General features: G+C 37.8%; 1 protein-coding gene across 1 annotated transcript in view; it reads right to left on the bottom strand.

Annotated features, from left to right (window-relative positions):
• The window catches only part of TTC27 (tetratricopeptide repeat domain 27), a 172,432-nt gene that overhangs the window by 126,297 nt on the left and 19,637 nt on the right, over positions 1–26,498 (bottom strand). Inside the window, exons 6-9 of the mRNA XM_038561237.1 lie at positions 19,039–19,203; positions 16,738–16,871; positions 7,310–7,422; positions 3,037–3,103 (exon numbers count right to left, since the gene is read on the bottom strand). Of these exons, the coding sequence (XP_038417165.1) occupies positions 3,037–3,103; positions 7,310–7,422; positions 16,738–16,871; positions 19,039–19,203 (479 nt within the window). The remainder of the gene's footprint in view (positions 1–3,036; positions 3,104–7,309; positions 7,423–16,737; positions 16,872–19,038; positions 19,204–26,498) is intronic.

The following is a 26,498-nucleotide window of genomic DNA, read 5'->3' as shown; positions in this document are numbered from 1 at the left end:
TCATCTCCTGGGACGCCTGGGTGGCTCAGCGATTGAGCATCTGCATTTGGCTCAGGATATGATCCCAGAGTCCCAGGATCGAGTCCCACATTGGGCTTCCTGCAGGGAGCCTGCTTCTCCCTCTGCCTATGTCTCTGCCAGCCTCTCTTTCTCTGTGTGTCTCTCATGAATAAGTAAATAAAATCTTTAAAATAAATAAATAAAAAATAAAATAAAAAACCTCATCTCCTTGGAAGAATCATGCCTGGCACTATGCATCACTGTAATAATCAAACAGCTTTCCTCTAAAGGGATCAGTCCCCAGGTCAGGTCTGACTTGGATGAGAGTTGGAAGAGGACAGAGAACAAAAATGTTATAAAGTCCTTGGGGGGAAAGTATAAAACTCAAATTTATCACCTTCCCCCCTGCAAGTTAGGAGATGAGTTACCTACCCCAGAGATTACTAGAGTTAATTATTTCAGAAGTACTTCACAGTAGAAAGGAACAAGACAGGGGCAGGGGTGGGCATGGAATCGGAAAGGGAAACCATAAGAGACTCTCAACTCTGGGAAACAAACCGAGGATTGCTGGAGGGGTGGGAAGGAGGGATGGGGTCACTGAGTGATGGGCAAGTGGTGAATTGAGCACTGGGTGTTATATAAGACTGATGAATCACTGGGACGCCAGGTGGCTCAGTGGTTGAGCATCTGCCTTTGGTTCAGGTTGTGATCCTGGAGTCCTGGGATCAAGTCTCATGTCAGACTCCCCATAGGGAGCCTAGCCTGCTTCTCCCTCTGCCTATGTCTCTGCCCCTCTCTCTGTTTCTCTCATGAATAAAATCTTAAAAAAAAAAAAAAAAAAAAAAAAACTTGATGAGGGCAGCCCAGGTGGCTCAGCAGTTTAGCGCCACCTTCAGCCCAGGGTGTGATCCTGGAGACCTGGGATGGAGTCCCACATCGGGCTCCCTGCATGGAGCCTGGTTCTCCCTTTACCTGTGTCTCTGCCTCTCTCTCTGTGTCTCTCATGAATAAATAAATAAAATCTTTAAAAAAAAAAAAACAAAACCTGATGAATCACTGAACTCTACCTCTGAAACTAATAATAAAGCATATGTTAACTAAATCAAACTTAAGCAAAATTTTTTTTAAAATGAAAATAATAAATAACTAAAAAAGAAAAACAGGAAAAAAGGGAAAAGTTTTTTAAAGGAAGAAATAAACCCACCAACTCGAAATGCTAAAATACATTTAACTGCTTGTTTATAAATCAAGTATTTTAGTGTCTTTTTTAGGATAACTATGGCTAATATATATACCTTGATAAACCACTAAGACCAGTCCCAAGAAGATGTTATTATGGACCCCCGCCCCACAAGAGGCCAGCAGGAACACTTCCTAGCACATGTTACATCCTGTTTACCCCAGTTATCGGAAGAAACCCAAACACCCAAGCATCCTGGTCACATTCATCATCTAGACACTTGTCCTCATCCAGCTCTGTACTTCCCTATGGTAACTCAAACTCACCACCATTCCAGATCCTCCACATCTTTCCCTGAGCCTCACTTCATGGATCACCTTCCCACTGAGATCCTTCCCGCCACCTGACTAAAACAGCCGTACCCCCGTGCCATTCGTATTCCCTTACCCTGTTCTATATGTCTCCAGAGCACATCTGTTAAATATTTCTCTTTGTATACAGTGTATTGTCCCCACAAGAATGTAAATCAATGTAAAGGCCAAGAAGGAAAATACTTTGTTGATACTGTATCCCCAATGACCAGCACAAAGCTTGACATATATTCAGTATTCAACAGAGATTAGCTGGGTAAATAGGAAACACAGGATCATTTTTTAAATTAATATTTTAAAAAATGTTGAACACTTTACTTGTCAAATTCCTTATAGCATACATAGAGAAAACAGGGACATTTCTACATAGTTACCTAAACACAGATATGCTATCATCATCAACACTAAAGATTCTTAAGATACTGAAGTGAGAAAATAAAAAGAGGCACCCAGAGGACTCAAAGGATTCACATCCAACCAGTTCCAAAACCATAGGCAGAAAGCAGTAACTTGCAAAATTCATATTACAATACAAAGTAAGCTAGCTTTTCTACCAGATAAAAGTACTTCATTTTTGCCTTATCTGAAAAATAACAAAGAAAGAAAACATCAGAATTCTCTCTTAATTTTAACTATGATAATAAAAATGCCTTTGAAAAAATTATCTTCAGCAACTTGTGCTCATCAAAGATGTACATTATCTTTTTATCCATAAAGCTAAGAAGATGATGTCTGACCCTTTGGTATGTGACTTTTCTGTTCTTGAAAAGCCTTCTTTGATCTCAAATCCTCATTTATTACTCGAGCTTTCCTTTTCACTGCCATTCTTCTCCAACTGTAGTCTTTATCTATCAACTTTATTTTCTTACACTCCATTCCCTCCTTAATTCCCTATAATGAGGGGACTACATGTACAATACTGCACCGAAACTGTCCTAGAGCTGAGTGATGCACCCCTGATCATCAGTGCCCACGGCCTGTCTCTGGACAGCGCTGCAGTGGGGGATGCTGATGAGCACTTCATGTTCCTGACACTGCCCTACTTTCTCAGTCCATATAACCCTCACCCTCTTGCTTCTGGTCCTTGCTCTCTAACTCCTCTTTCTCATCCCATATATGCAGGCATCACCCTCAGTTTTAGACAAAAGAGTTTCATACTACAGTGGTCTTGGAGTGAGGATTCAGACTCTTGCTCTATCATTTCATTTGTTCATTGGACATGGAGCACCTATCGGGCCCTGGGATCAAACAATGAACAAGAAATATTTGGCCACTCCCCTCAAATCCAAGCAAATACAAAGAAAAATGCTTATGTTTACATCCACAGCAAGATATACACAGTTTGGAAATTAAAATGATGAGGTTTTCTTTTCTCCTTAATTTCCCTACATGGCAGTGTTTCAACATGAGCAATCTTAGGCAAGAATATATGAGAAGCAATATCACATACAAGGAAAAACATGAAATGGAAAGGACATTACTCACTGATGTAAATGCCAGCAGCTCCTCTTCAGTTAACTTATGCACTGGGTTATTCTTTTGGAAATTTGTGCTTTAAATTTTAAAAAAAGAGCAAATTAATTCTAAAATGCATGTTGTAACTAATGAAATATTATTTTTTAAAAAGCAACATAAACTTTATTTCAAGGCACATATTTTAATACTATTGCATTATATACAAATGTAGATATTAGTTTGCCAAAGATAAGTATGACACTAAATAATATAATAAGTAAGTGGGATCCCTGGGTGGTGCAGCGGTTTAGCGCCTGCCTTTGGCCCAGGGCGCGATCCTGGAGACCCAGGATCGAACCCCATGTCGGGCTCCCGGTGCATGGAGCCTGCTTCTCCCTCTGCCTGTGTCTCTGCCCCTCTCTCTCTCTCACTGTGTGCCTATCATAAAAAAAATATATATATATATATATATATATATATATATATAAAATAAGTAAGCAATAAAATGCTGACAAATAGGGGCACCTGGATGGACCATTCGGTTAAGCGTCCAACTCTTGGTTTCAGCCGAGGTCACGATTTCGGGATTGTGAGATCAAGTCCCACACTGGGTTCTGCACTCAATGGAGAGTCCACTTGGGTTTCTCTCTCTCCCTTTCTCTGCCCACCTCCCACAAAATAAATCAATAAATAAAATCTCTTTGAAAAATGTTGAGACACAAAAAATGCTGACAAAGGGTGCCTTGCTGGTTAGGTGGTTAAGCATCTGCCTTGGGCTTGAGTCACAATCCCAGGGTCCTGAGATAGAGCCTCACATCGGGCTCCCTGCTCGGCAGGGAGCCTGCTTCTCTCTCCCTCTGTCACTCCCCCTGCTTGTACTCACTCACTCTCTCTCTCAAATAAATAAATAATCTTAAAAAAATTTTTTTTTGAATTTTTAAAAATATTTTTAAATGCTGACTAAAGGTGGTTGGTATACTAAATGTTAACATAATTTATTTTACTAGGAAAAAGAAATCGAATCTGGCAGCCTCAGAAAGAAAAGAATGAACATGGAACCAGCTCCTAATTATCAAACTCATGCCAAAAAAATTAAAATATCACTGTAATCATTAGGCAAAATTTAAGAGGCTGTCAAAGAGGCAGGAAAATGGGAATTCTTAGATCCTGCTGATCCAAGTATAATTTGATCAGATGATTTTACTAAACAATTTATCACTATCTTGTAAAGTGAAATCTTCATATATCTTAGCTCAATAATAATTTCATAGAGCCCAGAGAAATTCTTGAACAGGTGTACCAGGAGCCATATACAAAATATCCATAGTAATATTGTGTACAACAGGAAAAAAAAATCTTGAAATAATCCAAATGTCCAAAAAAAGACTGATAAACTGAGAAATATTCACCCAATGGGATGCTATAATCCAAAGTAAATTATAGCTACGTATAAAAAAGAATGAATCATAAAAACATAATGAGAAAAAAATCACAGACTACACATAGTAAGATATCACTTTTATAAGGCTCAGAAAAAAACAAAATGAAACTGACTTAGAAGTACAAAAACGTGAGTAAATATATTTTTTTGAAAAGGCAAGAAAATAACAAATACAAAATTGAGGATAGTGGTTACTGTGTTTTTTTTTTATTCAAGTATAATATAAGTATAATATAACATACAGTGTTATATAAGTTTCAGGTACACAATATAATGATTCAGCAATTCTATATATTTCTCAGTGCTCAAGATAAGTCTACTCTTAATCTCCTTTTTTATTTTACCCATCGCCACTCTGGCAACCACCAGTTTGTTCTCTGTATATGAGAGTCTGTTTTTTTTGTCTCTTTTTTTCTAGCCCCATCGTTTCACCAATCTTCCATCTATAAGAATTCACCTTCTCATTGTTTCCTTTCTAATCGTGTTTCTTTTAAGATTCATTTATTTATTCATGAGAGATACATAAAGAGAGAGAGGGAGAAGCAGGCTCCATGCAGGGAGTCCAACATGGAACTCGATCCCGGGTGTCCAGGATCAGGCCCTGGGCCGGAGGCAGCGCTAAACCGCTGAGCCACCCAGGGCTGCCCCTCCTTTCTAATCTAACACAGCTTACTACAATGTCCAAGTCACCTCTCCACAGGGAAAATGGCCATGGGGATTAGACAGAGGTCAGGCAATATAACAAAACCACTGTTTACAACTCCCATGGTAACTCAGTTCATGTAAATCATCAATTCACTGATTTCCTACCCATTTATAAACACTGCATCAGGTGCTCCAAGATTCAGAAAACAATCAAGTTGTTTCTACCAAACAGGGGAGATTTAAGTTGCTTATAAAATCCACTCAGCACTTCTAACTGTTCCATATATTAAGATTCAACCAATATTATACTTGGGGGAAGAAACAGTATTTGAAAACAAGAATTTTTTGTTTTTATTTTTTAGTCCTCTCTCAACTATAAAGTCTAACTCATTATACATACCTAAAGCTCAATTGACAGAATGCCTGGGAATATGTATGTTTTGTTTGATTTAATTTTCTGATACACTGTCAATTATGAATTTGCTAAAATGATGTTTTAAGAAATTACATAAAGGAGAACTCAGAATTTGAGGTCAGTAAAACCTGGATTCAATCCCTAATTGCTGCTCATAATTCTCAGCAAGTCATTCAGCCAGTTGAACCCCAATTTCCTATCTGAAAAACGGAGAAAGCAACTTTAAAGGTTGCTAGAACATTAATGAGAGATGATGTGAGAAGTGCATGGTGCAATTCCTAGCACATGGAACTGCTCACAAATGGTTGCTATTTATATTAATTATATACTAAGCATCACTACGAATTAGACAATTTTTCATTAGTATGCAAAGAATCTGTCACTAGAATCAAATAATATGATAGAACAAGAGATCTGGGCTTAGAAACAGAGCTCTATGTGTGTGATCCCTTTTACCCAAACAAGAAGACTGGAGGACTATATTCAACTTTTGTGTAAATGAAGTGTGAAAAAGAGGTATAATGCTATGAGGTGGAGACAAAAGGATAAGCTCTACTGAGTTATATAACAATTTTTTTAAACAAATCCCTCCTTTCTTATCTATTACTAATTTGACTGTTCTAAATATTGCAACTTTGTGAAGTACTCCATTTTGAACATTCTCCAGAGAGGTGAGACACTGATATAGTCTCAAAGCATCTTCCCATAAAATGTTAATTACAAAGGTGAAAAAGAAAAACTCTATAAAAATGGAGATGTCTTAAAAAAAAAAAATGGAGACGTCTGGCAAATGTTGCTTCAATCGTGATCAAAGTTAAAGTCAGCAGTGGGACAAACGGACAAATCAAAATTGTGTCCTACTGCTAGGATGCAAGAAGAACCACAAAACTTCCCTTCTCTGATATCCCTGCTAAAGATGCATAATGCAAACTAACTGTAATTTTTTTAAATAGGTCAAATTCAGTGGGGAAAGTCTACAAAGTAACTGGCTTATACATTTCAAAAATGTCAAGACTATGAAAGTCAAGCTATTCCGGCATGATGGAAACTGGAGAGACAGGACAATTAAAAGAAACACATGTATTTTACAGTGGGTCCTGTGCTACAAAGGAGATTATTGGGACAACTGGAAAATTTGAATGGGATCTGAGTATTAAGTGACAATAAAGTATGAATATTTATTTCCTCATTTTGATAGCCATATTGTGGCTATTATAAAAAAAATACCCTAGTTTGTTGGAAGCATGCACTGAAGTAAGTATTCAGGGATGATACAGTGTCCTGTTAGAAAATTATTCTCCAAAGTTCTCTACAATGCCTTCCCCTTGCCACTTTTTTTGAAAAGTGAATTTTGAAATTATTTCAAAATAGAAAATAAAAATAAAAGGAAAAACTATTTCCACCACACATAAGATTCAATAGTATTAAGAAATAATTCTATCCTTTGGATTGTAAATAACCTCAAAGGTCAAAATAATCATTCTCAACTCTCCTAAATACTTTATTATAAGTTTACTCCTAGCTAAAGCTAACCAAAGAAATCTTGCTTATGAAGAAAAGAGAAGTATACTAACTCAAAGGTGATTCCTGAAATTCCTAATCTCTAACCCTTGACTTGGTTGCCCAGTAGAGAGCACTGGTAGTTTAGTGAAAATTGATTGCCCCACTATTCTTGATGCTCGTAAGCATTATAAGATTCCCTATTCATCCAGAACTCGGTGTGCCTCCTGGAATAAAGTTTTCCTCAACACATAAGAACCAATACGCAGTGTTCAAAGTAACTAAATAAGTAATTGACTTACCAGATTCCAAGGATAACAGCAAGCTCTTCAGCACGCAGATCAGGCATCTGAAACTGTTCACAATCTGCTAATTTTATCTCATTTAGAACTGTATCATCATTGAGCTCAAGATTCTGGTGAAACGCAAAAGAAAATATTTAGACCAAAATTTAAATTTGATTCATTCAACACACTGTATGCAACTGATTACTAAGGAGAGATAATTCATCTTTTTGTTTAAAAATTCTACAACGTCTACATATGGTCAACAGGCTATTTCTTGTGAAACACATATTTGGGGATAATTTACTATGTAGAAATGGAGCCCAAGCCCCTCTACTGATGCATCAGGATTTAAAATCATATCTTTCTACTCTATATTCTAATCAAAATATCAACTCTTGGGGCATCTGGATGACTCAATCAGTTAAGTGTCTATCTTTGGCTCAGGTCACGATCCCAGGGTCTTGGGATTGAGCCCCACATTGGGCTCCATGCTCAGCAGGGAGCCTGCTTCTCCCTCTCTTCCTCCCCATTCATGCTCTCTCACTCTCTTTCTCTCTAAAATAAATAAAATCTTTAAAAAAATATTAAATCAAAAACAATACAATAAAATATCAACTCCCAATTCTGTTTCTCAACAGGATCTAGAAGAGCCAAAACAATCTGAAAAAGAATAAAATCTGAGGATTTAGGGGACTTGATAGAGTATCTGATTTCAAGAAATACTACAAAGCCAACACAGTGTGGTACTAGTGTGAAGACAGACTTACAGATGAATGGAGTGGAATATAGAGTCCAGAATTTTAGACCTACATACAGCCAATTGATTTTCAACAAAGCAAAGTCTTTTCAATAAATGATGGTGACAACTGCACAGCCATTTGGGAAAAAATGCCCCTTCACCCTTATCTCATACCACACACAAAAATTAAGTCAAAATTGATCACAGACCTTAACGTAGAAGCTGACCCTAAAAAAACCTTCTAGAGGAAATCACAGGAGAAAAGCTTTGCAACTCTGGGCTAGATAGGTGGTTCTTAATTAGGACACAAAAAAACCTGAACCATCAGAGAAAAAACTTTCCTAAGTTAAACTTCATCAAATTTAAAAGTTCTGTTCTTTGAAAATATCGTTAAGAAAATGAAAAGCCAAGCTACAGACTCAGAGAATATATTCATAAAACAAATATATGAAAAGGGACTTGTATTCACAATATGGAGAACTCTTACAACTCAGTAAGAAGATAAAAAACCCAATATAAAAGTAGACAATAGATTTGTACAGACACTTCATTAAAAGATATATAAATGCCCAATAAGCACGCAAAAAGATCCTTGACAACAACAGTCAATAGGAAATACTAATTAAAAGACTGACAATACTAAATGTTGACAAGGATCTAAAATTAGAACTTTTACACACTGCTGATACTAATTTAAAATGGTGTACCACAGAAAATATTTTGCCAATTTCTTTTTTTAATTTTATTTATTTATTTAACAGAGAGAAAGAGAGAGCACGCAAGCAAGCAAGCAAGAGCAGCAGGCAGAGGGAAAGGGAGAAGCAGGCTCCCGTTGAGCAGACAGCCCAATATGAGGCTCAATCTCAGGACTCCGGGATCAAGACCAGAGCCAAAGGCAGATGCTTAACTGACTGAGCCACCCAGGCGCCCTGCCAATTTCCTATAATAAACATACATTTACTATAAAGGAGCTATCAATTCCACTCTAAGTGGTTACCATGAGAAATGAAAACACGTCCACAAAAGACATATATATATAAATGTTCATACAATTTTATCTCTTATAGCCCAAAAACAGAAACAACTCAAATAATTCAAAAATTTCATATTTGTTATCAATAAACAAATAAAAGAAAAGTTAGGATGTCTCCGTGGCTCAGTAGTTGAGCATCTGCCTTTGGCTCAGGGCATGATCCCAGGATCCTGGGATTAGGTCCCACATTGGGCTCCTCATGAGGAGCCTGCTTCTCCCTCTGCCTGTGTCCTTGCCTCTCTCTTGGTGTCTCACATGAATAAATACATAAAATCTTTAAAAAATAAATAAAAGAAAAAATAAAAATTATACTATATCCATCCAATGGAATTCTAATTAGTAATAAAAAAGGAACTATTGGCACATGTAACTATATAGGTTTATCTCAAAAACATCATGCTAAACAAGAGGCCAGATATAAAAAAGTACATAGAAAATTCTGGAAAAGGCAAACTATCTATAGTCACAGAAAGCAGATCCACAATTGTTTAGGGCCAGCACAGTGAGAGATTAACTGCAAATGGGCATGACGGAACTTTCTAGGGTAATGAAACATACATTGACTGTAATGGTTGCAGAAATGCATTTGTCAAATGTCATCAAACTGAATGGGTTTAACCTTACCAATTAAAATGGGTCAATTTTTCTGTATGTAAGTTCTATTTTTAAAAAAATTATTTTTAGGGGCACCTGGGTGGCTTAGTCAATTAGCATCCGACTCTTGACTTCAGCTCAGGTCGTGATCTTGGGGTCACAGGATAGAACCCTGCGATGGGCTCCATGCTTAGTGCAGATCCTGCTTGAGATTCTCTTTCTCCCTCTGCCCTTCCCCATGTTCATGCTCTCTCTCTCAAAAAATAAATAAATCTTTTTTAAAAACTGATGTGGAGCTCCCGGCGTGGAGCCCGCTTCTCCCTCCTCCTGTGTCTCTGCCTCTCTCTCAATCTCTGTGTCTATCATGAATAAATAAATAAATAAATCTTTTTAAAAAATAAATAATTAAAAAATAAAAATAAAAAATAAAAATTGATGTGGGGCACCTGGGTGGCTCAGTCAGTTAAGTGTCAAAATCTTGATTTCAGCTCAGGTCATGAGTTCAGGGTCATGAGATTGTGTCCCACATCAGGCTCCACACTCAGCAAAGCCTCTGCTTGAGATTCTTTTCTTCTCCCACTCTCTCTGCCCCACCCCTGGCTCACTCTAGCTCACACTCAAATAAACTTTAAAAAAAGTTGATTTTGAAAAAAATGAACTGTCAAAAAAAATAGTAAAACCACAATGAGATATCCCTACACACTCCCCTAACACATGAAAATAGCAAAAATTAAGAAGAATGACAATACCAAGCATTTGCAACTGGCACTCATTCACTGATGATTGGAACATAAAATAGCACAACCACTTTGGAAAACAGTTTGGCAGTTTCTCATCAAGTTAAGAATACACTAGGGTGCCTGCATGACTCAGTCAGTTGAGAGGCTGACTCTCTATTTCAGCTCAGGTCATGATACCAAGGTCATGAGATCGAGCCCCACATGGGGCTCTATGCTAAGCATGAGCCTGCTTAAGATTCTGTCTCCCTCCTCTCTGCCCCTCCTCTACAACATGCACATGCTCGCTCTAAGGAAAAAAAAAAAGAACACACTCACTACACAATTCAGCCATTCTAATCCTAGGTATTTACCCAAGAGAATTAAAAACATGTTCACACAAAGACACACAAATGTTTCAAGCAGCTTTATTCATAATAGCCAAAAATTAGAAAGAGCTCAACTATCCACCAACAGGTAGATGAATAAACACACTGTGCAAATAGACCTAAGTGTGCATGCATGGATGAATGGATTAAGATGTGGTACATAAAAAAAAAAAAAGATGTGGTACATATATTGGAATATTACTCGATCATTAAAAAAAAAAAACCCAAACAAATAAGGAAATCCTACCATTGGTGACAACTTGAATGGACCTTGAAGGTATTATGCTAACTGAAATAAGTCAGAGAGAGACAGTGTATAATCTCACTTGTATGTGGAATCTAAAAACAAAACAAAACAAAAAATCAAACTCGTAGAAAAAGAGATCAGACTGTGGTTACCAGGGGCAGAGGGTGAGGGGAGGGAGGACTGGAGGAAGCTGGTCACAAAGTACGAACCTCCAGTTACAAGACAAATAAGCACTGGGGATGTGATGTACGACACAAGGACTACAGCCAGTACTGCTGTGAGATAGACAAGAAAGTTGTTAAGAGAGTACATCCTAAGAGTTCTCACTACAAGAAAAAAAATTTTCCTTTTCTGTTTATTTTTTATCTATACGAGAAGATGGATGTTAGCTGAACCTACTGTGGTAAACTTTACAATATATGCAAATCAAACCATTATGCTATATGCCTTAAACTTATACAGTGATATACGCCAAGTATTTCTCAATAAAACTGGAAAAAAAAGAACTGCTATAACTTAAAAACACATTATGCCAAGTGAAAGAAACCAGACACAAAAGAGTCATACTGTATGATTCCATTTATTTGAAATTCTAGAAAAAGCAGCTCTATTCTGTGACAGAAAGCAGATCAGAGGGAGGGAAAGTGACTGACTGTGAAGGAGTGTCAATGACTTTTTGGTGTAATGGAAATGATTCTGTATTTTTAGTATGGTGGTCATTTCATGGGTCTATTTTTCAAGATTCAAACCGTACATTTAAAATAAAATAGGTACAACTTTAAGTTTTTTTCTAATTCAATAAAAGCAGCTAAAACTAAATGGACTAGAAGGCTGAAAACTGTCCATGCCTTAAAGGTCACTTCTTAACTGGTAACCTTTTAACTAGTAAGCAGTAAATCTGTCCAGAACACAGCCCAGAGGAACAGCTTTCCTTGTCCATCCTCAAATTCACTCTAACTGTAGGCCTAGCTCTATCTACAGTGTTTTAAGAAAAGAGTAGAGCAAGAAAAGAAAAAAAGAAAAAAAAAAAAAAAAAGAAAAGAAAAGAAAAGAAAAGAAAAGAAAAGAAAAGAAAAGAAAAGAAAAGAAAAGAAAAGAAAAGAAAAGAAGCGGAGCACAGCAACCGCAACAAACGGCTGACTGGAAGAACACAGAACCTTTCAGAATCCATTGAAAAAGTGGCTCTCCCTCCCTGAATGGGCACCCTTCAAAGGCAGAGCTGGCAGGTACATAGCACACCCTGGTGGCCATCATTTTCAACATAGGCCTTTCATAATTTAAAAAACAGATCTACATATATAATTTAAAATCTTCTAATAGCCACACTTAAAAAGAAAGTAAATGGGGCACCTGGGTAGCTCAGTCAGTTAAGTGTCTACCTTCAGTTCAGGTCATGATCCCATATCGGGCTCCCTGCTCAGCAGGGAGTCTACTTCTCCCTCTGCTCTTTCCTCTACTCTCTCTCTCTCTCAAATAAATAAAATCTTAAAAAAAAAAAAGTAAAAAAGTAAAATTTTAAAAATGACTTAACCTAATACATCAAAAATACTATGCTTATATATCTGTCAATAGAAAATTATTAATTAGATATTATATATTATTTTTTCCATACACAGTCTATGAAACCTGATATGTCTTTACCGTTCAGCACATCTCAAATTGGACCAATCAACTTTCTGTTGATCAAAAATTACATGTGGTTGAGGACTACCATATTGGACTATTATATAGCTCTACAGTATCCCAAAATTTTCATCTTTTTACATCCTAACAGTTGTATCAATCTACCTATTAATACACAATGTTCTCTGTTGCTTGTTTTTTGAGGGGTTTTTTTAAGACTTCTTTTTTAAGATTTATTTTAGAGAGAGAGAGTGGAGGGGAGGGGCAGAGGGAGAGAATCTTCAAGCCGACTCCCTGCTGAACCAGACATAGTGCTTGATCTCACGACCCTGAGACCATGACCTGAACCAAAACCAAGAGTTGGACATTTAACTGAGCCACTCAGGCACCCCTAAAGATTTTATTTTTAAGTAATCTGCACACCCAAAATGGAATGCAAACTTACAACCCTGAGATCAAGAGTCACACATGCTCTACTGACTGACCCAGCCAGATGCCACAATACACAATGTTTAATAACACATCCATACGAGATCTTTATAAATCTAATCTGATCCTTCAACAAAGTATGAAGAAATGAAGTATGGGAAAAACAAAAGAGGAAATGAAGAATATCATAACTGTCCCAGATTCTCACCCTAGGCTAGACAACAAGAATAGGACAGGGACCCAAGTCTCCTGCCACCCCAGGGCTCCTTCCCCTCCACCACCAAAGACCTGAGATATGGCAGTTTTGGCAACATGGCATTACTTTTTTGCTAGACACAAACAATTAATCAAAATAGCTTTGATCTTCATTCAAAATGCTCTACATTCCTATTCCACTGTTTTGAAATTAAAATGCATCTGGGGCAGTACCTACTTATCTGTTCTTTTTTTAAGATTTTATTTATTTGACAGAGAGAGAGTGAATAAAAGCAGGGGGAGGGGCAGAGGGAGACAGAAGCAGGCTCCATGTTGAGCAGAGAGACTGATGCAGGGGTCAATCCCAGGATCCTGAGATCATGACCTGAGTCGAAGGCAGACGCTTAACTGACTGAGCTACCCAGGAGCCCCCTAGCTGTTCTTCAAGTCCCAGATTTAAGATAAGATAGACATTTTCACACTGTAACATTTCTAATCAGGATATATTTTGTTATAACTAAAATTGATAAAATAGTGTTCCCTTTTCTCCCCCACAAAACTTGGTTACTAAAAAGACAGTGTAGGGATCCCTGGGTGGCTCAGCAGTTGAGTGCCTGCCTTCGGCCCAGGGCGTGACCCCAGTTTGGGGATCGAGTCCCACGTCAGGCTCCCGGCATGGAGCCTGCTTCTCCCTCTGCCTGTGTCTCTGCCTCTCTCTCTCTGTCTCTCATGAATGAATAAATAAATAAAATCTTTAAAATAAATAATAAAATAAAATAAAATAAAGTATAAAATAAAATAAAATAAAATAAAATAAAATAAAATAAAATAAAATAAATAAAATAAAATAAAATAAAATAAAATAAAATAGTGTACTTTAGGGGTGCCTGGGTGACTCAGTTAAGCATCTGCTTCAGCTCAGGTCATCATCTCAGGGTCCTGGGATCAAGCCCCACATCAGGTTCCCTGCTCAGTGGGGAGCCTGCTTCTCCCTCTTCCTCTGCCACTCTCTCACTCTAATAAATAAATAAAAATTTTTTAAAACACAGTGTATTTTCTAATGTAATAGTGCCTATAATATAAGGAAATAGGATGTATAACTAATAAGCAATTCTGTCTTCTGCCCTAAGTATAAAGCTGTTTCTATCTAATCAATACTTACATCACATAATTTGTATATTATACCTTTAAGTAGTAATTAATGAAAATAAGATTACCTGAATGTATTTTACTTCAAATATGAAAGATTCAATAAATTCTATGTTAAATTGTACATCATTTTTTTACATTCCTAATAGTACTCATATCCTATTTATCATTCCAGGAGATAATTTTCAATAAAAGAACTCCATATAAAAAAAGCAATAAACAATGGATTACTGAATTAAATGTGTGGACTACAGAACGGAGTGTCTTTTCACTGACCCTATGCTATGGCCTAAAAATCAGGTTTATGGCAGTTAATCTAAGACTTAGCAATGGACTTGGGTTACATCAAAAGACAGGACAGGACAGGACAGGACAGGACAGGACAGGACAGGAAAGGAAAGGAAAGGAAAGGAAAGGAAAGGGGCTTAAAGAGGAGACTCCATACACGGAAGGAGGGAAGAAGGGAGGTTTGAAACAGGTAACAGTAACGTCTTCCCTGATCAACATCAACAAAGCAGTATGAACCTTGCTTCACTGTGGCTTCACCGATATCAGGAAGTATAGACAGCACCCTGTGTAGAGTTTCTCTCTCCCTCTCTCCCACCCTCCCTCCCTCTCCCTTGCTCCTTGCTCCCTGCCTTTCCTCCTCCCTTCCTTCTTCTCTTAGAACCAATAGCTCAGCGGGTGGCTGAGCGGTTTGGCGCCTGCTTTTGGCCCAGGGCGCGATCCTGGAGTCCTGGGATCGAGTCCCAAGTCAGGCTCCTGGCATGGAGCCTGCTTCTCCCTCTGCCTGTGTTTCTGCCTCTCTCTCTCTCTATGTCTATCATGAATAAATAAATAAAATCTTAAAAAAAAAAAAAAAAAAAAAAAAAAAAAACAATAGCTGTTCCTCCCTTAATTATCTCAAAAGCAAACAAAGGAGTGCTTGGAACCAGCCCAGCAGGTGTGTAATACCTCATCAGAGGCCTTCCCAAGGAAGAGACTCCTGACCACTGCCACTCTTTCTTTCTATCCCTAGCCCCTATTCTTGGCACTATCTTCAGTATAGAATAGAATTGTAGTATTCACTGTACCCAAGATAAATCTGTTTATAGGCTCTGGAATGGAAAGTAGGGCTTCAAGGAGAGTAACATCAGGCAAAGGACAATAAAAAATGTTGGCTTGGGATTTCCGGGATAAGACCATATAAATGCTAATAGACTCTATGGAAGCAGATAGGAAGGCATCTAAGTATATAAACTGACGAAGATCCATAAATGTAAGCTGCGAGAAGAGAATGCATGGGGCACCCGCTGGCTCAGTTGGTAGAGCATGTGATTCTTGATCTCAGGTTTATAAGTTTGAGCCCCACATTGGGTACAGAAATTACTTAAAAATGGGGCAGCCCGGGTGGCTCAGCGGTTTAGCGCCACCTTCAGTCCAGGGCCTGATCCTACAGACCCAGGATCGAGTCCCACATCAGGCTCCCTGTTTGGAGCCTGCTTCTCCCTCTGCCTGTGTCTCTGCCTCTCTCTCTCTCTGTCTCTCATGAATAAATAAATAAAATCTTTAAAAAAAAATTTAAAAAAAGAAATTACTTAAAAATGAAATCTTTTTTTTTAAAGGAGATTGCATTAGCCAAGTCAAGGAAAACTTAACTAAGGTAGCAACCAATCCAATAATGAATGACAGTAACAAAGGATCAGAACACTGGTAAAAAGGAATTCTTATCATTTGTTCACATATTTTTGAAGAAGTCTAAGAAATTTCAAGTCTCTTAGTATTCAAAATATCCACAAAAAGCAACAAAAAGCAGCTAGAAAAATTAGCCCCTACCCAGTCTGTCTTCTGAAATTTTTTTAAGGAGAGTAATACAACTAACTGTATTACTAATTCATATTACTGAAGTCTAAGAGAAAAATAACATTTTATCTCTATTTAAGGGTAAAAAAGGTTTAAACACAGGTTTGTCTGTTTTCTAAAACCCCCAGCCACCCTGAAAAAAACTCAAGAAAGGACAAAATGAAGCCTCTTACCCTTCCATTCAAAATAAAGCCTCTTCCTACTCCATATTTCTAAAAAAGTCACCTACTAAAACTGCTAGATTTGGATGTTAATTTATTTTATTTTATTTTTTAAGATTTTATTTATTTATTCATGAGAGAGAGAGAGAGAGAGAGAGAGAGGCAGAGACATAAGCAGAGGGAGAAGCAGGCTCCATGCAGAGAGCCCGAAGGACTCCTTTGGGAGTCTCCAAGATAATGCCCCGGGCCAAAGGCAGTGCTAAACCTAAACTGAGCCACCCGGGCTGCCCTGGATGTTAATTTAAATAATTTAGGATCCTACTCACCTTGGTTAAATGTTCCTGAGGGGTGGGTGCTGGACTGAATTCACAATGTGAAAAGGCATCCCCTTCCCGTCTTACATCCAGAATAAGTTGTGCCACATAATTTTCTTGGAACCGTGTCCTTTTCCCCAAAGCACCTAAAAAAAAAAAAAAATATATATATATATATATATATATATATATTAAATTGTATCTATTGATTTGTCAATCAGATCTATCATACAGTCATGAAAAGTAGTATTTTCAGAGTGCTTTGAAGTCAGTAAGGTATTTTCTCCACTTCACATTAAAAAAAAAAGACACAAAAAACCTGAGGCTCAGTGATGATCTTAAAACTTATAAAATTATAAAGCCAGGGTATAAAATAAAAAATAAAAATAAAATTATAAAGCCAATAAGCTATGGGCCAGAACTGAAACCCAAGATTTATGCCACTAGATTACACATATTCACTTTTGCATCAAACTACCTCCTTCCTCAGAAAAGTGTCAGAGGTAGAAGTAGAAATATCATCATCCTCATTTAACAGATGAAAAACCAGACTTTCTGAGGTATAGTCATTTGCTTCAGATCTCTGGGATTCTCAGTATTAGAGCCATGGTCTCCAGGTTCTAAATCCCACAGTCTTTCTATTATTCTATCTGGCTTCATTTAACACCACCATTTTTTCCATTTTGTATCTGAAATAACTTGTTACAGAATAGCTTTAATAGAAGCAACAGTCCTAATATCCACTCTCTGGCAAGTGTCAGATTACAAAGACCCTTGATTGTAAAGACCAGCCTAAGAAGTCTGGATTTTATCCTGCATCGCGTCTGGCTCTAAATTATACCTCGACCTTTTAAACATGTTACACAAAAACAGCTACTGAGATGGTCAAACACAGCTCACTTTTTAATAGAAGGGCTACAGTTGAGGGGAAAAAAATAATAATCGGATTTTCATTTTATATTTGTGAGTATCACATTTGTATTTTTAAGTTCCTTGCTCTTAACTTAAAAAAAATATGAAGAACTAGCTAGTAAATACACCAGTGGTTAAAGCTGACTATACAGAGTACTGTGCCATTAGTTTTTAAAGAGCCCAAAAAGATTCCCTAAGGGCCAGAAGATTTAAAAACAGTCTCTGAAGCTAACCTCACAAGTTATATTATATAGAACTATATTTTCAAATACAGATGAGACTCCAACTTACATATGACCATTGTTCCAAAAGTTCTAAGCTGGATATTTAATAATTTTCCCCATTCAAACAATGTAATATAAGATGGCTAAGATCCCAGATCAGGCCACAAAGTTATATTTAACTCATAATATAGTTGAAAGATTTTATTGACAAGACCAGCTTAAGTAAGAAGCACAGAATTTAGGGTTAAGAATGGACCTTAGAGATAATCTAGACCAAGTCCAGGAAGGACAAAGAGGTGTGATCACTTCAACCTTCACAGATGGGTAGTCAGTCACAGCCTGGAATGCTGAGCTCAAGTTTAAGAGGTCTAAGTGGTGTGCTGGAACTGATCATGCTGGACTTTCGTTAAAATGGCGATGGATACTGAATGCCAATTATATTGTAAAACCTCAGGAATAGAGCAAGACATAAAAAGCAACCAATGCTTCTTATTTTGTATTCAGAAGAAATACTGAGGTTTTTGGAGAAATTCTATAACTTATTTGTTCATTCAACAAATATCTGAGTGCCAACTATATGCCAGTGTTCTAAAGCACTGAATCTAAAACAGTCAAAAATTTCTGTTAAGACAAAAAAAAATTTCTGTTCTTAACACAAAAAAAAAAAGCAGATGAAGGCCATAGGTATTTACAAGAAAGGGCAACGTAAAGAGCTGACACCAAATATAGAAGTCAGGAGGCACTTTAGGAAACCCACATCCACAAAGAAATGGCCAAAAGTTCATTTGTGGGGGCACCTGGCTGGCTCAGTAGGTAGAGGATGCGACTCTTGATATCAGGGTTTTAAGTTCAAGTCCCAACATGGGCACAGAACTTACTTAAAAAAAAAAAAAAAAAGTAGGGTGCCTGCTGTATGTGTGTATATAACTATATATATATAAAACTAACATGTAGCCAACCACATTAGAAAATAAAGGGGAATTTCCAGGAATAAAGAAAATATTTCATTTCAGACTTGTTCTAAAACTATGAATTTTTAAAAGAAAGTCTTTAAAACCAATTTTTATAAAGCAAATAGAAAAAGAAATACAACCAAACAATATAGCCAAACTGCCAATAGCTATATGAGTTTTATCATAAAAATAAACCAATCATCCACAAAAACAACAAATCTTACCTGTCAAATCAATTTGTAACTTGCTAATGTCTTTAGCAATGTTGAACTGATCTTTTGCTTTTGTATATTCATAATAATATAAAAATATATATGCACACTCCAGATGGAATTGAATAGCCAAATACTGACCGGAAGCACCTACAAACAGATCCTCTAGTTTCATCACTGCAAGACATAAGAGAAAACATTAAAAACTATGATTAAAATGAAAAATCTATCATTAAGTAAAATGAGCAAATGAGTAAAACGTTGAGCCCATGGTACATGAAGTATATATATTGCATCATCCCTTAAAGATTTTAAATCTGGAAGATGAAGAACACAAGTACAACCACAGTTCACAGCTAGCATTCTCTGAGCACTCACATGTTCCAAGCACAAAGCTAAGGACATTACATACATCCCGCCTTTATTCCACACAATTCTAAGAAACACAATTCATAAATCTGCCCTAATTTTAGAGTGCTTGTCTTATCTGTGCCACTAAAATATATGGCAACACAAGGTGAAGATGTAAAGTATCAAATGAATCTACAGAGTTAAACACTACAGAAAATCTAATGAAGAAATCAGCTTACAGTTTCCTTCATTAAGAATACAGAAGTCCTCCCTTCAAAGGAGAAACAGATACACAAAGATATATATGACCAAATAGAAAATGAATATTGGCTTAGCAGTCAGATTCTGCTTTCTCTAAAAACCAGGGGCTAAAAAGACAGGAAGATAATGACTTTATAACAGAGTATCTGAAATGAAATGATTGTCAAAATTAATTATATGTAATAAAAAGGCTAGTTGACACCCACCAAGTTGGAGGGGGTGTTCACAGGTCACCTGATCCAGACCTCTACAATATCCCTGACAACTATCCCTCATAAATGCCTCCAGTAATGGTTTAGTCAGCATTTCACAAAGCAGTCCATAAGAATTAATGCATAATGTGAAGCTAATATAACACTGTATGCTAATTATACTTCAATTAAAAAAGAATTTTAAAAAATTTTAAAGAATTAATGCATAGTAAATGAATAGAACATGTATTTCCAATGTCCAAAGCTGGGAGAATCTGTTCTCTTTCAAGCTGAAAGGGAAGTGATATATACTGAATGTCTACTCTGTCTGGCATGAGGGGTTTTACATTGTGTTATAATTCTCACAATGATGTCTTTGAGATTGACACAATCCCCATTTGATTCACTAGAAAATTGAACTCTGATAGCTTATAGATTAGTCACCTCAGTTATTAAGTGGCAAAGCCAGAATTTGAATCGATGCTTATTGGGAAAACAGGGGGCAGGGAGGGAGTTGGAAGAGGAAGCTGCAGAGGAAGCCTAAGTATGTAGAGGGGATGTTATACAACCCAATCTCCTTCATCAACTAGCTATCTGCCAGAAACACTAATAGCTATGAAATAGATAGATATCCTTTATTTTATTCTGAACTGAAATTAAAATGAGTCTGAAAAAGAATGTTTTTCTGCGGCACCTGGGTGGCTCAGTCAGTCAAGCATCCAACTCTTAATCCCAGCTCAGGTCTTGATATCAGGGTTATGAGTGGAGCTGGGTGTGGAGTCTACTTTAAAAATAATAAATAAAGAGGTATTTTCTATATACTGCCAGACTTTTTTTTTTTAAATAAAGATTTTATTTATTCATGAGAGACACACAGAGAGAGAGGTGGAGACATAGGCAGAGGGAGATGTGGGACTCGATCCCAAGACCTCAGGATCACGCCCTGAGTGAAGGCAGATGCCCAACTGCTAAGCCACCCAGGCATCCCTACTGCCAGCCCTTTAAAGAGATTCTATGGATTCAAAGAGAGTAAGTCAAGATGTACATGTATTACTTCAAAAAACAGACAGGTATCTAAACATGAACTTCTCACAACGAAGCTCCTTCAGCAGAGTTCCTCCAAATAAACCACTCTCAAGAAAAGCTAGAACTGATGATATTTTGGGCTCTTAGTGCTTTTAATTAAATTTCTTTTCCTTCTGACTGCCCATTACTCCTAAGTGTCTAGCCATTTTTCTCAGAAATACAGTAACCTTCTACCATGTTAGCACAGTTCACAAGTGAGAGGATTCTCCTTAGTTGTCGATGACAGTCAAGTAATCTTCCCAAAAGGTTCCGGATACAAACATATATTGAGGGATGTGAAATTTGGCCAAGGATTTTTTTTTTTAAATCTCTCAATAAACACAGAAAGACTGTTTCTGCATTTAAGCAGATTTCTGATGTTGTGATAGCTCATATAAGCCTAGGGAAGACTATCAAATGTAAACTGTCCTGATAACACAGAAGTCACATAAATGCTCAACGCTGATTGCCTGTACTATCTTCCCTCCTACCTACCTACCTGTGTACGTCTATTAGCATAACTTGCTTTGAGCTTGTACTTCTGTGCTTCTTCCACATCTTATGTGTTCACGGATCAAAGACTTAAATAAAATAGGAAGGGAAGTCCTGATTTTTTTTTTAAGAATTAGTTTAATCTTTAAATTCCAACAGCATGTCAATTATTTTTCCAATAAAACACCTCTAAAAACCTGGATTTGGGGCAGCCCTGGTGGCTCAGTGGTTTAGCGCCACCTTCAGCCCAGAGCCTGATCCTGGAGACCCAGGATCGAGTCCCACGTCGGGCTCCCTGCATGGAGCCTGCTTCTCCCTCGGCCTGTGTCTCTATCTCTCCCTCTCTCTGTGTGTCTCTCATGAATAAATAAATAAAACCTTAAAAAAAAATAAAGTCTCTCAAAAAAAAACAAAAAAAACTGGATTTAGGGCACCTGGGTGCCTCCCTCAGTTAAGCATCTGACTCTTGGTTTCTACTCAGGTCCTGATCTCAGGAGTAAGATCGAGCTCTGGGGCAGCCCCGGTGGCGCAGTGGTTTAGTGCTGCCTGCAGCCCAGGGTGTGATCCTGGAGACCCTGGATCGAGTCCCACGTTGGGCTCTCTGCATGGAGCCTGCTTCTCCCTCTGCCTGTGTCTCTGCCTCTCATTCTCTCTCTGTGTCTCTATGAATGAATGAATGAATGAATGAATGAATGAATGAATGAATGAATGAATAAATAAATAAATAAATAAATAAATAAATAAATAAATAAATAAATAAATAAATCTTTAAAGAAAAAAAAAAAAGATCGAGCTCTACAGCAGATTCTGTGCTTGGGGAGGAGTCACTTGAGATTCTCTCTTCCTCTCCCTCTACTCCTCTCACTCATGTGTGCTCTCTAAATAAATAAATCTAAAAAAAAAAAAAAAAGCTGGATCTAAAATGTTTAATATATAGCACAGGCCAAACAGGGCCCCAGGCACCCACTGGAGCCCATGGCCTAGCACTGAAGCCTGGTGAGCCTGCCAAAGGGAAGCTAGCTAGCTAGCTAGCTAGCTAGTTAGTTAGTTATTTATTTATTTATTTATTTATTTATTTATTTAAAGATTTTATTCATGGGACACCTGGGTGGCTCAGTCAATTAAGCATCTGCCTTCAGCTCAAGTCAAGATGCGAAGATCCAGCCCTGGGAAGAGCTCCCTGTTCAGTGGGGAGTCTGGTATTCCTCTCCCTCTGCCCCTCTCCCCACGCTCTCTCTCTCTCAAATAAATAAAAGCCTTTAAAAAAATAAAGATTTTATTTGAGAGAGAGAGAATACACACATGCACATGGGAGGTAGGTGGCAAGGGGGAGGGAGAGGGACAAGCTGATTCTGTTCTGAGTGTGGAGTCCAAGGGTAGGGTTCAACCTCCAGACCCTGAGGTCATCACCTGAGCCCTAAACAAGAGTCCCACATTAAACCAACTGAGCCACCCAGGTGCCCCTAGGGGAAGCCCTTTAAGCTCCTAAGAAGTTTAGATGTTGAAAACATTCCCTGTGCATGGAATTTGATATTATATGGTTTATTAAGATCTGTTATGGCTGGCCTTGGACATTTTTTGTTAACTAGTAGATTCAGGAGATGTTGGAGTAGGAGGATTAATGTTGATGACTTTAGGATGCTGGCTCCATCATAGGTATAATTATGCAAACTAAAACTCCAGAAAGAACTGCCAGAGAAGGAATAAAAAATAAGATTTCATAGGAAAGTACTCATGTTGATCCTGAAAAAAAGCAAACCAAGGGCAATAGCAGCAATTGAGCAGAGTCTCAAGCACAGAAAATCCAAATACAATTCATAGGAGTCAGTGTGAACAAAGCTGACGTTAACTCTACCAAACGTTGTATGTACCATAAGGGTTTCAATTAAGTAAAGTATGTATAAAAAATAAGTAAATAAATAAATAAAATGTTTAATATAGTTTTATGTTAACAATTCTGTTGAGAACAAAGTAAGGAATCCTCAGGGAACAAAAACTAAGTGAAAATTGAACCTCAGGAATTAAGTAAGCATGCCCTGAGGCCATATTCTGGCTGAAGCTATCTACCAAACCTTAGGAAATCCCATTTTTATGGCTACAAGGAACACCAAAGACAAAAGATGAGGAGGCCTGGACCCACCCAAAGTAGCTGATCTAACAGGAGACTGCACTTGAAGCTGAAACCCAAAGAACTGTATCTTCAATGAAAGATTGAAAGGAGATAAGTCTGCCAGGCAGAAGAGTTCAGCAAGAAAAATGGCACTAGAAGAACAGTAAAAAATTTATCCTAAGAGGGGAATCCCTGGGTGGCTCAGCAGTTTAGCGCCTGCCTTTGGCCCAGGGCGCGGTTCTGGAGTCGCGGGACTCCCCAGCATGGAGCCTGCTTCTCCCTCCTCCTGTGTCTCTGCCTCTCTCTCTCTCTCTCTGTCATAAATAAATAAATATTTTTAAAAAATTTATCCTAAAAAAAAAAATTAAAAAATAAATAAATAAATAAAAATTTATCCTAAGAATTCATAATCATAAGCCAGCCTTCACAGATTTGTGACATCATGTCAAAACAGGAAAGTGCTAGCCAACTCCAATTCCTTTCCTAGGAAGGGAGGGAGGGAGGGAGGGAAGGAGGGAGGGAAGAGAAAAGAAAGAAAATCCATCCCTCCCTGATATGCATACTTCTCAAGCTTATTTCCTACTGCTGCCCCTCCTACTGCTGGTCCATCCTTCTCCTGCTTCTCTCCCCTTCTCAATGATTTCCCTCTATTCCATCCTATCCAATCTAATGAATTATGATATATCGCTAGAATTGTGCTAGATCCTATAGCAAGGTTTATGCCTTGATCTTCCCTAATAAGAGGATGGGGGAAAGAAGAGCTAGAAAGAGAAGACACGTAATCATTATTTAATACACAGTTAGGGATCCCTGGGTGGCGCAGCGGTTTGGTGCCTGCCTTTGGCCCAGGGCGCGATCCTGGAGACCTGGGATCGAATCCCACGTCGGGCTCCCAGTGCATGGGGCCTGCTTCTCCCTCTGCCTGTGTCTCTGCCTCTCTCTCTCTCTCTCTGTGTGTGACTATCATAAATCTCTCTGTGTGTGACTATCATAAATAAAATTAAAAAAAACACACACACACACAGTTAATGTGATGTGAAATTGTGTGGTACTGACCATCAGTACAAAAGAGGGGAAATCCATAAGGCTGGGATAGTTGTATAAGCCTTTTTTGGAAGGGCGGCCTTGAAAGATGGGTAGAAACTTGGCTACAATTCATCATAAGGCTCATAAGAGGAGTCCACATGGGTCTTGTTCACTGCTATATGTGTACCACCTATCATAGCTAGTGCTCAATAAATATCACAAGAGTGTACAAATATTTAAAAACCTTTTGATGGCTACCATCAAGATGGAAATCCAATGTCCTAGTGACCTAGCTCCTACCTACCTGTTCAACCTTATCACCTGACACAAAACCCACCCTCAGAGTCTACTCCTACCATTGGGAACTACCAGAATTCCCAAATGCTCAAAGATGTTTCAAGTCCCTCTGCCTCTCTTTGTACATGTTATATGTCCTTTCCAACTTCACCTAGTAAATTCTTATTCATTCTTCAAGAGTCAGTTCAAGCATGAGGCACTTTGTGAAGCTTTCTCTGATCTCTCAGGTTTAGACTAACCACATTCTCCTTTCTCTATATGCCCTTTGTTTCTATTTGTATTTTTACCCCTGCCCCACTGAGTTCATCGATATCCCTAGCACCTAGCACAGTGACTGACACATGGTAAGCACTGTAAAAACAATTTTTATTAATTATGAAATTGAGTAGAAAAGATAAATTCAAAGGTAAAACAGGAAATAATTAAAGGCTTTCCTAATCCAAAAAAGTGACATAATGAAATTGGTATTTAGAAAAACCAATCCAGTACTGATGTGAAAGAAGGAACAAAGGGCCAAGAAAGGGCCTATAAGTCAGGTGCAAAACTTCTGATGTGAAACAACAGTAACAGTAGACTTAAGTAACTGGGTGCTGGTCATACAGAAGGACAGACCTAACCAGTCACTATCTGTTGCTCAACAGCAGTCCTGTCCAATGAAACCTTCTCTGATGAAGTAAGTATTCTCTAGCTGCACTGTCCAAAATGGAAGCCATTAGCTACACATGGCTTCTGAGCACTCCAAATGCACCTAGTGAAACTGAGAAACTGAATTTGTTATTTTATTTTAAATTTAAATCATCACAAATAGCTAGTGGCTACTATACTGGACAGCACAGCTCTCCGGCTAGCAGTTGTAACAAAATCACAGATTTTTTTAATTAATAAAAGGAAGCACTTTGCAGCAATTATGGATCCTAACAATGCAATGCATTCTCTCTCAAAGTAATTTCAGAAAGTGCCCAAGGAAAGAGGAAATAACTCTCTTGGATACAATCTTCCAATGGGTTCCAGCATTAGGATAAGTGGAAAGCTGGCCTAAGAAGAATCACATTATTTTATATCTGGAAAGGATTCAATGATCATTTTACACGGAAAGAATCCTTGGTTTGGAAGTCAGATGAGTTGCCTAAGGTCACACAGGAGGACAGAGTAGAAACCAAAAGCCAGATCTTAAAATACCACGTTTTGTTAATTGAACTGTGATCATTTCAGAGGTGTATACTGATGTAAAATGTTATCAACTGCACACTTTAAAATATGAGTAAATACTGCAGGTCAATTATACTTCAAAAAAACTGCTTAAAACACACACACACACACACACACACATACACATTACATATGCCCCACCCTACCATCCTCTGGCAACTCTTCAGTTCTAGCTCATAGAGTTACTGTAAGGAATAAACCAGTTAATGTATTTAAAGACTCAGAACAGTGCTTGGTATGGAGCTGGCACTACAGAAACATTAACCACACTATCATTATTAGATACCAGCATTCTGCCCTACTGACCAGCTGTGGAAATGTAATACAAAAGTGGGCAGGATTTGGAGTTACAAACTCTAGATTATAGGTCCGGCCCTTGGGCAATCTGAGTCTCAGTTCTTTGTAAAATGAGTTAATTAGCTGAACAAAATAATCTCTAAAGGACCTTTCCAAACTGAAGGTTTTGGACA

This window comes from Canis lupus, chromosome 17 (genome assembly GCF_011100685.1).
Source record: "Canis lupus familiaris isolate Mischka breed German Shepherd chromosome 17, alternate assembly UU_Cfam_GSD_1.0, whole genome shotgun sequence".
Classification (NCBI taxonomy): domain Eukaryota; kingdom Metazoa; phylum Chordata; class Mammalia; order Carnivora; family Canidae; genus Canis; species Canis lupus.
Note: the sequence above shows the minus strand (reverse complement) of the source record. Positions and strands in the feature narration are given on the sequence as shown.